Source organism: Brienomyrus brachyistius, chromosome 23 (genome assembly GCF_023856365.1).
Source record: "Brienomyrus brachyistius isolate T26 chromosome 23, BBRACH_0.4, whole genome shotgun sequence".
NCBI lineage: Eukaryota > Metazoa > Chordata > Actinopteri > Osteoglossiformes > Mormyridae > Brienomyrus > Brienomyrus brachyistius.
Window position 1 is genome coordinate 19596534 of NC_064555.1, and position 16097 is coordinate 19612630.

At 43.2% G+C, this 16097-nt stretch overlaps 1 protein-coding gene across 5 annotated transcripts in view; it reads left to right on the forward strand.

The window, feature by feature from the left end:
• Nucleotides 1–624: 624 nt before the first annotated feature.
• The window catches only part of LOC125719088 (plectin-like), a 130314-nt gene continuing 114841 nt past the window's right edge, over nt 625–16097 (forward strand). For 3 of the 5 annotated variants that reach the window (XM_048993558.1, XM_048993560.1, XM_048993561.1), the window contains exons 1-4: nt 625–931; nt 2115–2152; nt 6100–6267; nt 15640–15835. In XM_048993558.1, coding sequence (XP_048849515.1) covers nt 775–931; nt 2115–2152; nt 6100–6267; nt 15640–15835 — 559 coding nt within the window. In that variant the 5' untranslated portion in view covers nt 625–774. Of the gene's footprint in view, nt 932–2114; nt 2153–6099; nt 6268–9080; nt 9192–15639; nt 15836–16097 lie in introns of those variants that run through there. The other 2 variants (XM_048993559.1, XM_048993562.1) reach the window with 2 other exon arrangements.

The window sequence follows — 16097 nt, forward strand, 5'->3', positions numbered from 1 at the left end:
CAGCTTTTTAGTGACTGATTAAAGGAGGGTTGGTGTGGTACCACTGATGATAGAACGAAGCAGAAAACCCTCAATTACTTCTTTAGCTCATTGTTTATCAAAAAAATTATTTTAACGGAAGACGCACACTCAATATGCTGAAATATGCGATATGCAAAGGAATGCATTTTAGAAAATGTATGTTTATGTATCATTTAAAGTTCACATAACCAATCCAATAGACAAACATAATGAAAACATGGAGAAACACAACAGTAATAATACAAATAATGAGAAAAATGAGGAAGCACAGCGATAATAAACAATACAATAAGAAAAATGAGACCCTTCATATTTACACAAATGGAGATTCCACCCACCCAGTTAGTGCGCCTAATACCTGCTTGGAGATGTGGGCTGGCCCGCGGAGCTATTTTGTAGTCCTTGGCCACCCCCCAAATTCTCAAACATTTACAGGACATCCTGCAGCGCCTGTTTGACGAGAGAGTGCCTGTGCAATTCTCTGAATCGTGCCCTGGGAGTGGCTACCGGCTCCCGTTCCTCGCTGAGGGAGAGGCACGGCCAGCCAGAGCTGACGTGTGCTGAGAGAGGCCCGGGTCGCGCTCAGCTGGCTCCCATCTGCTCACGCTGCCTCCTCAGCTGAAGCAGAGCAGCCAGATTGTTACGGGACCCTGAGAGAGAGGAAGGACCAGGGAAAGAGAAACACAGAGCACGAGTAGAAACTAATGAGAAAGAGAGCAAGGGAGCGAAAGTGAGACAGACAGATCTGTCATAATGGTGCCCAGCACTGACTGGGTCTTTTTGGACCCAGCGGCAGCTTACTTCTGGGTGCTGGTCCTCGTACTGGCCACCCTCCTGGTGTGGGCTGTGTTCTTCTGCTGTGCTGCCTGGAAGCACGAGCCCGCATTCCTCTGGGATAGACGACTCACAGGTACGTCGTTCATCTCTCGTTTCTCCAGCGGCATGGAGGGGATCTCATACAGAATTTATCCCTAATGCATGAGACGATCTATTCAAGAAATGCATCTGCCTACGGAAAAAGTTTTATTTTAAGCTTGTGTGGGTTTCCCAGGCAACGTTTTTCCATTTTCCCAAAACTGCCTCTTTCCTTCCTCCGGTGTGGTTGGCTAGATGTGCTTCAAGAGCTTAGAAGAAGAACTTTTAGGATCATTGTCAGATCACTAGAAACAAACGACTTTGCATGTGAGATGGCTGTGCCATATACCTCAGATGCAGACATACAGTAAATATTACCGAGAAATAGGATCATTCGTTTTTTCCTGCAAGGCTTAGGTGAGATATGAACACATATGGATGCATAGTGTAGGTACATATATGCTCTGCAGAGACAGCCAAGGCATGCTGAATGCCATCATTAGTTGCTAGAGAAGCTTGATACTTGTAAAAACCTTTTTTTAATGAACTCCTTATCGTTTTACATTGCAAAGTTCAGCCTGACAGTCAAAATCAATTTTCCCCTCGTTCTTCCTCACTCACGTGTGTCCTCTACCTCTGCCTAGAGGAGAATTTCTTCTGCTGACCTTTGACCTTCGTGCGACTGTTATCATGCACACACGCGTCCCCCCCCACCCCCATGCTATGGAGCTCTCCGCTCTCACTGTACTTCTCACTCATTGGGATGCATTTGTGGTCAGCTTCCAACTGGTCCAGTTCATGACCACACAGAATAATCTTCCTAGAGCTTTACGCTCCAAGGACGTTTCCATGTAGACTTTGGCAGGCTGTGTCACTCTCTATGTTACTGAATAGTAGGACCATACTATGTATGACCTTACAATCTTTAAGTGAGTTATTGTATTTTATTTGCTTGGACACTCCTTAAGTGAATGCTGAGTGTTAAACCTGTTTGATATCTGCATTGTCAATTCCCACAAGACCCTTCTGAGTGAGTAAGGCATCCCTGTTTCACTTCTCTTTACAATGTTATGATGATGCTTTGAAACGTAATTATTTTCTCTCTTTCTCTCCCTGCTTCATTTGCCTGAATTCAGTTGGTTCCCCCTGTGATGTAAGCAATAGTACTTTCATACAGTGGATATGAGGCAAAATAATTTAGCATCATGCTTAATTTACCTTTTTCTTTTCCTTTCCAGAAGTTACTAAATCGTCAAAGAAGAAGCATCTAAGCCAGGTAGTTATTTTATAAGAATGACATGAAACATAGTATATTACCCATATTTTCAGTCTACAGTAGCACAATCTCCAGTGAAATGAACTTGGTCCCTCTCTGATCCAAAAGGTTATTCATGTAACAGCCTCCGGGGGAGCTTTAGTCTGCTGATGGGATGCTCTCTGTTCACAAGTCAGCTTGTCAAAGTTGTCTTTTGCGATAATTCTGTGAAATAATTAACGAGGGGATAAAATGATAATTATTAAACTTTAAATGCAGAATCCATAACAGTAGTAGTAGTAATATTAACAGGAGTAATAATGCATGGAATTCAGTAGTATAATCTAAGCATACATTTTTTATTTCGCTGACAGTATCTTGATTTTCCGGGAGATAATGGTGGGTTGGTGGGGGCCATTGCTGCATTAATGCCACGTACCACATGGGTGCTGGAGGCCCATGTAATGCACAGTACTCATGCATTTCATACTCCGCTAAATGAAACCTGAGCTAAGTTGTATGCAGTGCAATTAATGAGAGTATGGCACCTTTATAGGCCGTATTCATATGTTATAGGAGGATAACTGCACCAGCTGTATGTATGGAAGCTGCAAAGGATCCATCCATCAGTTTTCTATAACTACTTGTCCTATTCAGGGTTGCGGGGGGTCTGGAGCCTATCCTGGGGATTAAGGGCTCAAGGCAGGAACAACCCAGGGTGGGGCACCAACCCATCGCCGGGCACACTCGCAATTATGGGCAATTTTATCATTCCAGTTCACCTCAGCATGTTTCTGGACTGTGGGGAGAAACCTAAGAACTCGGTGGAAACCCCATGACAACACGGGGAGAACATGCGAACTCCACATACGTCAGAGACTCGAGCCCTGGTCCCAGAGGTGTGGGTGCTAACCACTGCACCACCCTGCTGCAAAGGATCTTCTCTATAAATGACAACTTCAGTATGGATCACTGTAGTCCTCTGTCTGAGCCAATGTGAAGCAGAACAGCTCAATATTTCTAATTACTGGGATGAAAGCCCTGCACCCCATCCAACGTGTTTGGTGTATAACTCCAGCCAGGCTTGGATCAGGGCCCTGTCTGTATGAGCTGAATTTGGATCATTAGTAAGCTACCAACACTGCCCACGCATGCTGCACTATGTCGCCACATTCTGGGCAATTGCAGCCGATGCTCCATCTCGGAATGAAGGTGCAGCTGGCAGCTGTGTGGGCACATGGGCCTGATCTGCGTGTCTGCTGTAGGGTGGCACTGGGGGCCCACTGACAGCATTCTGGGTTTGATAAAGTGCTGGAGTGGGACCCAAAGAGATGGTACAAGATGAACAAGACACAAAGGACACTCTTTGTCTGTCCATGGCAAAGAGGAAGTAGAGTAATATTCCCCTCTGAACAAAACACTGAGAACACTGGGTGCATTTCAGAGCTGGATTCCTAGTGTAAACCTTACCTGATTTACTTATATGAAAGCAGGGCTGCATACTGAAATTCATATACATACCTTGGGCTTTGAGGCCATATATCCTCGTTGCAATCTAGATTTTATACTTATAGGCCTAATGCTTTACTATGTGTGGGTATAGAACAAACTTAATAGATAATATTAGAAATTGTGATTGTTATTAGTATGGCTAAGAGTAAGTTAGCAACAAGGTTTATTAAAAATATAAAAACTAATGGGGTGGTTCATTGACCTGCATTGTTCAGTCACACCTCTGGGACCAGGGTTTGAGTCTCTGCCCTGGCTCCATGTGTATGGAGTTTGTATGTTCTCCCAGTGATTGCTGGGGTTTTCTCTGTGTACTCTGGTTTCCCCCAACATGCCAAAAACATGCTAATGTGAACTGGTGCTACCAAATTGTCTGTAGGTGTGCATGTGCGAATGGTGCGTGAGTGTGCCATGTGATGGGTTGGCACCCCATTCTGGGTTGATCCCTGCTTTGTACACTGTGATGAGTTGGCACCCCATTCTGGGTTGTTCCCTGCTTTGTACACTGTGATAAGTTGGCACCCCATTCTGGGTTGTTCCCTGCTTTGTGCCATGTGATGAGTTGGCACCCCATTCTGGGTTATTCCCTGCTTTGTACACTGTGATGAGTTGGCACCCCATTCTGGGTTGTTCCCTGCTTTGTGCCATGTGATGAGTTGGCACCCCATCCTGGGTTATTCCCTGCTTTGTACACTGTGAGGAGTTGGCACCCCATTCTGGGTTGTTCCCTGCTTTGTGCCATGTGATGAGTTGGCACCCCATCCTGGGTTATTCCCTGCTTTGTACACTGTGATGAGTTGGCACCCCATTCTGGGTTGTTCCCTGCTTTGTGCCATGTGATGAGTTGGCACCCCATCCTGGGTTATTCCCTGCTTTGTACACTGTGAGGAGTTGGCACCCCATTCTGGGTTGTTCCCTGCTTTGTGCCATGTGATGAGTTGGCACCCCATTCTGGGTTGTTCCCTGCTTTGTGCCATGTGATGAGTTGGCACCCCATTCTGGTTTGTCCGGCTTTGTGCCCAAAATCTCCAGGATAGGCTCTGGACCTCCTGAGACCCTGAATAGATGGGTACAGAACAAAGATGGATAAAAAATGACTAGAATATATTAAGTGGTGATAAGAAAGCATTTCTTCTCAACCTGTACAGAACTATGTAATATGATGTTGCTATTAAACTTCAGATGCAGTTAATTGACAAAATAGGAAATCTTATCCTTATATACACTACATTGTCAAAAGTATTGGGACACCTGCCTTTACACACACATGAAATTTAATGGCATCCCATTCTTAATACATAGGCTTTAATATGGAGTCGGCCCACCCTTTGCAGGTATAACGGCTTATAACAATCCACAAGGTTCAGGAGTGTGTTTATGAGAAATTTTGACCATTCTTGCAGGAGAACATTTGTGAGGTCAGGCAGTGATTTTGGATGAGAAGGCCTGGCTCACAGTCTCCGCTCTAATTCATCCCAAAGGTGTTCTATCGGTTTGAGGTCAGGGCTCTGTACAGGCCAGTCAAGTTCCTCCACACCAGACTCGCTCATTCATGTCATTATGGACCTTGCTTTATGCACTGGTGTGCAGTCATGTTGAAACAGGAAGGGTCCATCCCCAAACTGTTCCTACAAAGCTGGGAGCATGCAATTTTTCAAAATGTCTTTGAATCCTGCAGCATTAAGAGTTCCTTTCATGGGAACTAAGGGGCCAATTCCAACCCCTGAAAAACAACCCCACACCATAATCCCCCCCCACCACCAAACCTTACACTTGGCGCAATGCAGTCAGGCAAGTACCATTCTCCTGGCAACCACCAAACCCAGACTTGTCCATCAGATTGCCAGACAGAGAAGCGTGATTCATCACTCCAGACAACACATCTCCACTGCTGTAGAGTCCAGTTGCTCGGCCCCATTTCATGAAGTTCCCTATGCACTGTTCTTGAGCTAATCTAATGGCCACCCGAAGTTTGGAGGTCTGTAGCTATTGACTCTGCAGACAGTTGGCGACGTATGCACACTGTGTGCCTCAGCATGCGTTGTCCCCGCTCTGTGATTTTACTTGGCCTGTCACTTCGTGGCTGAGTCGCTGTTGTTCCCAATAACTTCCACTTTGTTATAATACCACTAACAGTTGATGGACTTTTGGCACAAGTGGTATCCTACCATGCTTGAATTCACTGAGCTCCTGAGAGCGACCCATTCTTTTGCAGATGTTTGTAGAAGCAGTCTGCATGCCTATTTGCTTGATTTTATTCACCTGTGGCTATGGAAGTGTTTGGAACACCTGAATTCAATGATTTTGAGGGGTTGTCTGAATACTTTTGGCAATATAGTGTATGTGCTGTGTATGTAATATATAGAGAGTAAGAGTGAGAGCTGATAGCAGGTCCAGCATTAGTATTGCTGTGGTAGAGGCATGTGTTGAGGTTCTTTCATGCTGTTCTTTGATTTCAGAAGAAGAAGAATCCAAAGCCAAAGGGCAGCCTACCTGTTCCTGTGCTGTCCCATGACACAGTGCCGTCTATGGAAGAAGAACCTTTGGCTGCCATGAAGCAACGGAGCAAAAAAGTACCAAAGCCAGTGAAAATATTGGAACCATCGGTTAGAGCAGGCAAACACAAGGTGAGGTACTACCTCTACAGTGCTGACTCTCAAAGCCAGTCTTAAGGGGCTACCCTGTTCTGATAATCATATCCCTGCAGGAAAGGAAACGGGAACAATCTGCATAACGATAACTGGGTGCTTTAAGCACTCAGACTGTAAAGCAACAGCAGTACAAATAGAACAGAATGTGATGGCTGAAATTCAGCAGTAATTTTATTGGATGGCATAGTGACATCACATCCTGTGCTCTCAGCTGTGTGTGTCTGTTTCTGTGATATGAGTGAATTACATTGTGGGGGGCAAATGTCCCCACAACCTGATAAAAAACCTGTTATTATGATGTTGTGGGGACCATTGTTTCAGTCACCACAAGGGGAAACTCAGTCTTACAAAAATCTCTGACTGTAATCAAAAAACTAAAAATGCCAAAAGTCTTGTATTTTGTTTGGTTACTTATGGTTAAGTTTAGGGCTGGATAGGGGTTAAGGTGGTCATAGTTGGCATTAAGGTTTTGCCCACAGAAATTAATGGACGGTCCCCACAAAGATATGCCATGAGTTTCCTCTCTGCCTCGTTCCCTCTGATTCCTTGATTCTGTCACTACATTGGGTAAGCTGTTCAATCATGCATTTTGCTTTCGTATTGGACTTACTTAATGGATTTTGATGGCACTTAATGACCCTCAAAGAGACCCCAATAAGACCTTAATGGCAGTTTAATAACAGTGGGTTTAAAAATATCACTGGTGATGCCACTGGGTGGAGTGTGGACTTTTCTTGATGTCTGGTGTGATCTGAGCAGCTCAGACTGGGAGGAAACAAATATAGAAGGTGGATGAAATCAAATCAGGGGTTTGCCTCTGTTATGTAATCAAGTATTAACAGATGTATATTGCATGCCACCTCCGGCCTTGAGATCCTGAAGTATCCCTGCCGTTTGTCTTTAGTTTCCCTGGCTAGAGGACAGTTAATCCCTCACCAGATCTTAGCTCTCATGATATGACTGCCTCAGACATTTTACTAAAATAAAGTATCAGTCACCATTTGATGAAATGTGTCCATCAGAATTAAGCGATTGTGTAACTGCCGACTAGTGAAATAAAACAACAGAAATCCAAGATTTTGAGCTAGATTATTTACACCTGTAAGTAACTTACCATAAATACTAACAAAGCACAACAGAGGACTCAGTAATGCCAATATTATGAAAACCTTTTTGGAAAGTTTTTTTCAAAATAATTTTCAAAGACTCCTTCCATCTCCGATTCAGCAGGAGTCCTGGGAGTCCATACTAGATTTACGGGAAGTTCAGCAGGCTCGGACGGGAAGCCGAGCTCATCGGGCCAGCATTCCCCGCAGTTGGCTGCTGTTGGTGCTGGGCAGCTGGAGCTCACAACACGGATGAATGCCACGGAGAGCTGCTCCTGAGTGGCTCTGGGGGGGCGGGAGGACAGCCCTCTTATTGAGCCCAGTGTCTGGACATGGGCAGCAAACCAGAGTGGCTCAAAAACAAAGCATCAGTCAAGCAGGCACTTCAAAGAGGCTAAGGTGTTACATAAGCAGTTTGATTCAACGGGATTGTCACTGGCTGAAGACCGTCCATACACAGAGCTGCAGTATTGTGTTTTAAATCATCCATCATTAAATGTGACTTTTTTTCTAGCGTAGAATAGGACTGCATAAGGTGTTTTGTGGTGTAGCTCCTATTCTGCTCTTGCTTGCTAACTGTGTGCACTTTTTCTTAGTTTTTTTGCTAACTACAGCAGCCTGTCTTCTGCTATTCCCTATGGCATGTGTGCTGTAGAGGAGCTGAGGTGCCTTAGATCATTCTGAGTTCTGCCCTGACTTGTAGCCTTGGTCTGAAGGGGCAGGGAGCTGTACGAGGTTTGTAGGGGACTCCTGAGTCCTGAGCGTTGCAGTTGTCTGCACTACTTACTGGGTGGTGTACTGTAGCTCCCCGGATGAAGCATCATGTCAGTGTTCTGAAACTTATTCCAAATTATGCATTAAACAATTTTGTTGCTGAATATATGCGTCAGCCAATAAATTATATTTAAAGGGAATGCAGAGTAGTAGTGATGGTTTTTTAAGAACGATGTTGAAGGGGATGCTGGGTGACTTTTTTGCAGCATTTAAGCAGGATCGTAGGAATACTTCACGTGGCTGTGACGTGAAGCAGTGTGACGTTCGTAGTTTAAGAAAAAAAAACACTTCCGTGACTACAGTATACATTAGAAATGTAATGATAAAGGGGAAATGTAAAAGGGGAAAATATTGATAAGGGTACTTGTGTTTGAAATTGCATCTCAAACAAATTAGCGTATAAGTATTAACTTATAACGGGACTACATTTTAACATGAGGATATTCGTTTTCGATTAGGATGCAGGCATCAGAAGAGATCCAATAGAGGAAGAGACTGTTAATGCAGCGTCTGCTTATTTCAGCCAATGTATTCCAGTAACGTCACTGAAACATGGATTCTTATATTTACTGCCCGGCTTTTGTTGATAGTATAAAAAACATTAATATGCGCTTGGATTTTCGGCGTGCAATGCACAGCAGCTGAAATGCAATTCAACATCTGAATCCAAAATAACTGCATTCGACGTCATATATCAGTGGTTGCATGACGTTAGACCATGAATCGCATGCTTTGTAATGCAGATCGAGGACGCGTATTGTGTGTGATACATACATACGCACACGCTCTCTAGCACAGGACTGCGGGATCCGCATTTCGGGTCATCTCCCAAAGCCTGCCTCCCAAATAGGAGTGGCCGCTTAACCTTATAAACACAGGCGCCCGCTGGGGCTCGCCAAGTTTTGCCGGTGCACCTCCATCGGCCGAGTCGTACACGTAAACCGCGCTGTCAGGTGCGTCTGACAGCGTCGTTCGTAGCCCTTTGGCAGCTTTTTGGGGGAGCGGCTGGACCCACGATCGGTCAGTGATTTCAAACTGTTATGTCATGCTTTTCGCTGCATCTTTCACTTATTTATCTCTCCTCCGCATCTTATGCCAGGAAAAATACAGCGGGGTGTTTAAGTGAGACGACAGCGTTTCGATAAGTATAATGATTTGCTGATGCACCAAGAACGAATCCCGTTTTTCAGCCTCTTATGCTGCAGTGTTCCAGCCTTGGACTATATATAGCTGCAGACGATAGCTGCAGACTAATACAGAGGCGGTAGAGTTATTAACTCTGTGAGCAATGGTATGCGATTGGAAGATTAATGCTGTAATGAAAATGTTCTTACGCACTCAAAATGACCAGACCAAATCAACACCCTGTCATCGCGTATTACATGTTTGGAATAATCTTTAATTCTGCCAAAACATTTGTCTGCACTGATATGTACTCTGTCAATTTAAAAGGAAAACGCTAATGATCATTTTTCTTTCAGGTACAGCAATCATTGCAATTCAGCTCTGAAACATACAATGCAATAATTATATAGAAATATTACTGCAAGGATATTGCAAATTAAATTTCATATTTAGATTTAGATCAGTGTTTTGCTGGATTTAAATATGCATACTTGGGGGGGGGGGGGGGGGGTACTTTTCTGAGTGTTTTATAGAATATGCACCATACAGTAACTGTCACTGAGTAATGCGTTGGATTGAAGACAGTGGCCACCTCTTAATTAGTACATCACCCAGTGGACTTAAAAGTTAATGAAATGTTTTTGGATTGGAATTCCAGAGATTATGTGACCATGTGTAGCACCTGGGAATGTAGCATGTGTGCGTCCATCACTCTTCACCACAGCAGTGCCATGCCGTATGTATGACACACTGCTGAACCATCGTCATGTCCTGGGCACCCCCCTGCTGAGGGTGATTTCTGATGGAGGGTGCACTGTGTCCTGGGGCACACCCCTGCTTGCTGAGGGTGATCTCTGAGAGAAGCAGCTCTGCGGCCAAAGACTGGCAACTGCATCAAGGATTCAGTGGTTTTATTTGTCACATGCAAGGTGCACAGTTCAAGTAACCTGCAGTGAAATAAGAGATGATCAACTCTGACATAAGAATACTGAAAGCAGTAAGACAAAGTTACAGTATAATAAATGTAAAAAAAAAATAAGGCACAGTAAAGTTATGCTGGTAATAAGAGAAAGAAAACCAGATATGTGAAACTTAGCTCCAATAAAGTGCTTGGTGCATGAGTAGGGAAGTTTAATTACTACTGTCGATTAGTGTTAAGTAGTCTGATGGCCTGGGGGCAGAAGCACCTTCTCAGCCTCTCAGTTCTCTCTCAGGGACAGCAGAAGCACTTTCCTGACCTTAGTCATCACAATGACTGTGACATTCCTGTAGGTGGCGCAGGGTGTCATTACACCTTTTGAGTATCCTTTTAAGAAGCAGTCAGAGTTACCAGACTTGATTTGAGGATTTGAGGAACTCTTTAATTTGCTGATGCATTTGAACTGGTGGATTGCTGTTAGAATAGCTTTTCCTTTGCCATGTTGTTGTTGTTTGTTTGGTGCATTGTGAGCGTGTCCAGCAGAGGAGTGGCTGACCTTTCCTGTCTGAACATCTGTGCATGTGATATGTTTCAACCATTAGTGGCAACCCATCAGAGCCTTTATATTTAGCCACTTGGCTATATTTGTAGAGGAAGGATGAGTTTTGAATTAGACAGAGTAAGACGGTTAAATCGGTTAACAGCAAATATAGCAAATGCAGAAGGCCGTCGAGCCAAGAAAATTGGAAATAATTGCAATAATGTACCGACATCCTCTTCCTTTAATAATTTACTTCTGACATCTCTGGTAAGTTAACAGTAGGTGGCCATGCTGTTGTTAGGAATACTTCCTTATATTAAAGTTTATTGACAGTCTAATGTGTTAGAATGAACTGCTTGCTGTAGTTTTGTTATCTGATCATTTACTGTCATTTATACATTCATAATACTTTTATTGGGTACAGTAACGGGGCTCTCTCTGTTATGTCAGCATTTATTTACACCAACTAATTCTATATACATTTTTGACCAAGGTACATTCTTCTGAAAGATATTTGTTCAGTTAATTGTCTTTCTCTTTGTGATGTCTGTTTTTATCCATTCAGCCAGCTTTGTGCACGTGCCATTGTTAATCACCTCTTTTAAGAAACTGCATGTTGGATGTAATATTATCTTCACACCATTGTGGCTGTTACTCTATCACCTTGGGGCTAGATTTAGGTAATTGAATGCTTGTCGGAATAAAATGGCACTTCCTTGGAAGGGGAATGTGCTGAAATGGAGGTAGTTAAATCACACGGTTTAGCAGTATGCCTGTGCACTCCGTTTTCCATCAGGTCCTGTCGTGTTTGTTTTCATCTTAATGTTGTGGGACTGCTTACTGTATACCATAACGTAACTATAGAGATGAATGTAGATATAGTGATGAAACTGAAAGCAGCCGCAGCATTTGTATAATTAATTCATATATGTAATATATTACATGGCTTTCCTAAAGGGTTACACAGAGATGTGTGAATTGGGATGATGTGTAATTATTTGCTGACAAGGCTGACCTTTGTTTACTTTTTCAGCTATCCAGTTCTTAATTTGTCTTGAGGCGGAATAGACAGAACTGGCTTCTGTTCATATTGGATCTTGAGGATCACAAGCCAAGGTCTTGTCGTCCTGTTGGCCCTCAGCTTCTCTGCTGATCCGGGGGACCTGTGCCCAGTCGTGAAGGTTAAGGGATGGCTCAGATGGTGTGCATACCCATGAAGACAACAGGGGCGGACATATGTTCCTTGTGGGAATCCCTGAATGTGGACATAGGCATTACGTCGAGTCTGCATGCTTCTTACTATGGCTGAGTGTATGATCCTTCAAACTATTATTTGTAGTGGTCCCAGTGGTGACCCAGTCCAGTTGTGTTCCTTTGTGCTGGTAACATATATCATCAGCAGTCATCTTCTGCTGATAGGAGTCGGTCAGTGTTCTTCTTGTGTAAGCTGGTTCCTATGAATCCTAGTCCCACTCTTTCAGTGCCTATACAATCCCAATACTTGAACAGAGGGTATTGACCGATATGAGTACCGATCCAATACCAGAGCTCTTTTTAAACTAGTAAATACAAATGAAATTTTTGTATGCCAAAAAATCATTAATTCGGCTACTAGAAACATACACAACGTACTGTTCCACCAAACTTGTACATCTTGTTTCAAGCATTTTTGTAGCATTTGCAGTTCAATTTCAATATCTTCCAAAAGAGCACGTGCAAGTGGCGAATGCTTAGAATGACCCACAATTTTTCTCCCACTGCAACAGCATCACTTGCACTTTGGGGTGATAGCAGCCCCTCGTGGATCACAAGCTGTAGGGAGTAGTGTGCAAAGCACACTCAAATTATTGGTTGCTTTTTTTCATATTACTCACTTTGTCTCGCACAATTGCATGCACTTTGTTTACTAGGATTTTCCACTAGCGTTCGCTACTTCCACCTCTCAAAGCTTTGTTTTTACAAAAATTGCAAATCGATGTGCTCATACCTGTAGTTGTTGTTTCAAGCGTAAAATACTTCTAGACTGCAGACATGTTTGTTGGTTTGCTAGCATGCAAGCCCCATTTCACCAGCCTCTTATCTGACGTTCTCCTCTGCTTCTGCTGCAGAGGGTATGCACATGACGTCACAGCAGGTGGAAATCACTGTGCTCACACCCACTGAGGGGCAAATAGACGCAGGATTAGTGCTCAGCTTGAATTTTGCAAAAAACACGTCTGTAATAGGAACAAGCTGATGTGCGATTGATTGTACAAATCGATTTAAGAAGAAAGGGGCTGTCTTTTTACAGACTGCCAAAAACGAAAGTAAGTAAGTATTAGATCCTGAATATTGGATTGGTGCACCTCTAATACTTAGGGAATGTCACATTTAGTCATATCGGTCTAGCTTCATCAGGTATCCAGGTTCTGTTGGGGTTTAAGTTAACAACCTAAGAATGATCAGCCAACTGAGAGTACTTCATGGAGTACACATCATTTGTTTCTTCACCAAATGACATTAGAACTGGAGGACAGCCAGTGTCTGTTTCAATGTGCCAATATTGATGGCTTCCTTTTGTCTGAGTACTGTTTCAAGAAAGCATGCTCTCTCTAGCTTTGTCAGGTTGCTTGGACACGCAACTATAATAGTCTTCACTTTCAGCTTATTTGGACAACTTCCCAATAAAGTGAATAAGGATCATTTAGCTTTGCACTGAAAAGCTCACAACTAATGTTATCGGCCAGAGGGCAGACTTTCGATTAGTATTAATAGTATTAATTTTCACACTCAGCATTTTTAATCTGTGCCGTTTTTTCGTTGTTTAAACGTATTGAGCAAATAATAAGGTGAATCTGGAAAAAAATAACGTCGTACATCAAGCCCCCAAGAAAGGAACCAGTTTCGTTCCAAGAGTGGGATCGCAACCACCGAAGTTCCATCGTTTTTCGTCAGCTGATCTCTGAAGCTGTTTACCATTACCTGGTAATGGTGTACCACCAATAGGTTACCTGGTACCTGCTCTACACATGCACACCTAGCCTACCTCTCTCTCCTCAACTCCTGTCAAAAACATTTACATAAGCGAATGCTTTTAAAAGTTAATATTTGTATTTTTGTTGTTGGTTTTGGGCGCATTTTAACAAACACCAGCTAAGAGTTCTGTTTTTCCATTGTTTTCAGTCAGTTGATCTTGCTTGGCTCTGGTGAGCGAGCCTGTGTTGCTCTATCAAGAATACGTGCGGACCCTTACCTCTCACTCCTGCCCCCAATCCTCAACTTTTAACGACAACGTGCTACATATACTGTACAAAAGGAAATGCTTTTAGAAATGAATGGCTTTAATTTTTTTCCCGTTGATTTTGGGTGCATTTTAAGAATTGACACACGTTATTTTTTACCATAGCGGTTTGGAAAATGGATGGATGGATGGATGGATATTTTTTACCATTGTTTTCAGTCAGCTGATCTGGCTAAGCGTTAACGTGTGAGCCTACATTACTGTATCAAGAATATGTATCCACATTTTTTGTAAATTAACTAAAGGTCAGATTAAAGAAAAAAATCAACAATTTACCAAACAAGTCTATTTCAAAAAATATTATATGTCGAAAAAAAAATTAAGATCACACAATGGAGATCAGACACTGTTATGAAAGAAACAGATAGAGAATATTTTCATGTAACGCAATTTTAGAAATCAGTATTTATAAACTGGGCTAAGATGTGTACTTTGCTCTTCTCTGCAATAAATTTACTGCATTATAGGAATTATTTAATTGATGCGATATTTAGATAAGCCTGAATAATAAGCATTTCTCATTGGCTGAAAAAAACCAATCGGGTTTTATGCCGAAGAATAACCTGTTTTCCATTCTGATGTGTCTGGGCTCTGCAGAAGACAGCTGAAGTTTACAGTGTAGCCTTCTCCTAACCTCATCTAATGTGTTCCTCATGTGATGTCAGATTTTTGCATATTAAAGTGTAACAGACGATGCAGTACAGAGACCCTTAAAGCCCCCAAAGACGCAGGCAGTACAGCTGAGATGCACCCGCAGGGCTGCTAGCTGGTTGTGTGGCTTCACTCCCAACTGCTTCACTGTCTGACATGGGCTCTGGCCAGGCGCAGCACGGCGGTAATGAGGAGGTCAGCAGCTCGCTGTGTCACTGGGACGCCTCTGCTCCCACAGTCTCTGTTCATCTGAGGCCTCGGTTAGCCTTGGGACTAGGCTGCATGTTTTTCCTAATAAAACTGAGAGCTCCTCAGGCATGAAGGCCCTTTTTCTTGTAGGATTGATGAACAGCCTGTGGCTTTGAGTTCCCTGACGTCAGTCTGCTCTCAGAAACAGCTGATCGCTTGTTTTACAAAAAATGAATATGCTTTATCTGCCAGTTAGGACAAAGGAGGAATTTAGCACTCCAAAAACCATTCTGTAAATTCCAGATTTTCAAGAAATATATCTGATGTATAGTGTAATGCCCTATGAACGATATTCTCATTAATTCTCGATTATATGGTTCCACCTGCCACTCCACACTTGAGGTAACAAAGCAATAACTCAACCCACAATCGTTTGCAGCATTACTGAGTATTATTGTTTGTGCTAGTAAGATCTTACATATTGACAGCACACACATAGTGAGCAAGCACCCTATCCAGTACAGGCTTGGCGAAAAGGGGTGGAGCCTAACAGCACATTATTGTTATGTCTTATCTCAAAAAAAAATTGTGACATTTTTAGGAACTGAAAACATACTTGAGGAAGACGTATTAATAATTTTCTTTTATTGCCTTTGACTAAATGGCAGTGCGTACCGAGGCGAGCCCTACCAGGATCTGATATCCTACTCCAGTGTTGTACTTAACCCCTGCTAAACTCCACATCCCTTCATTGTTTCTGCAGCAGACCATGTCAGAGGTGAAGGATAGGAAGAATGGCCAGCAGGTGGCGGAGCTGGGCCCTGGCGAGCGGGGGGGTTCCCCAAATGCCGGGGACACCCTCCCCTGGAACCTAGCTAAGCACCACAGGGTCAAGCGCTCCAAGTCCACCTCAGGCGACGTGCTGGACCCGGCAGAGCGGGCTGTCGTTCGTATAGCAGGTAAGGCCACAACACAGCAATGCACATAGACACACATGCCCCAGCCAGATGTGCATCTGTATGTAGGTATTTACCTACCTTTCTATGACGTCTTTACAGTCTGAGCTTCAGAGACTGCTATGAGAATATTTTACGATAGTTTAGCCTATGACTTACGTTCACTGACTGTAAGTGAGGGTGCGTGTGTGTATTATATGGTGAGGCAAAACATTATGATAGTTTTCTTGTGAAGCGAATAATGCTGACCGTTTCATAAAAGTGG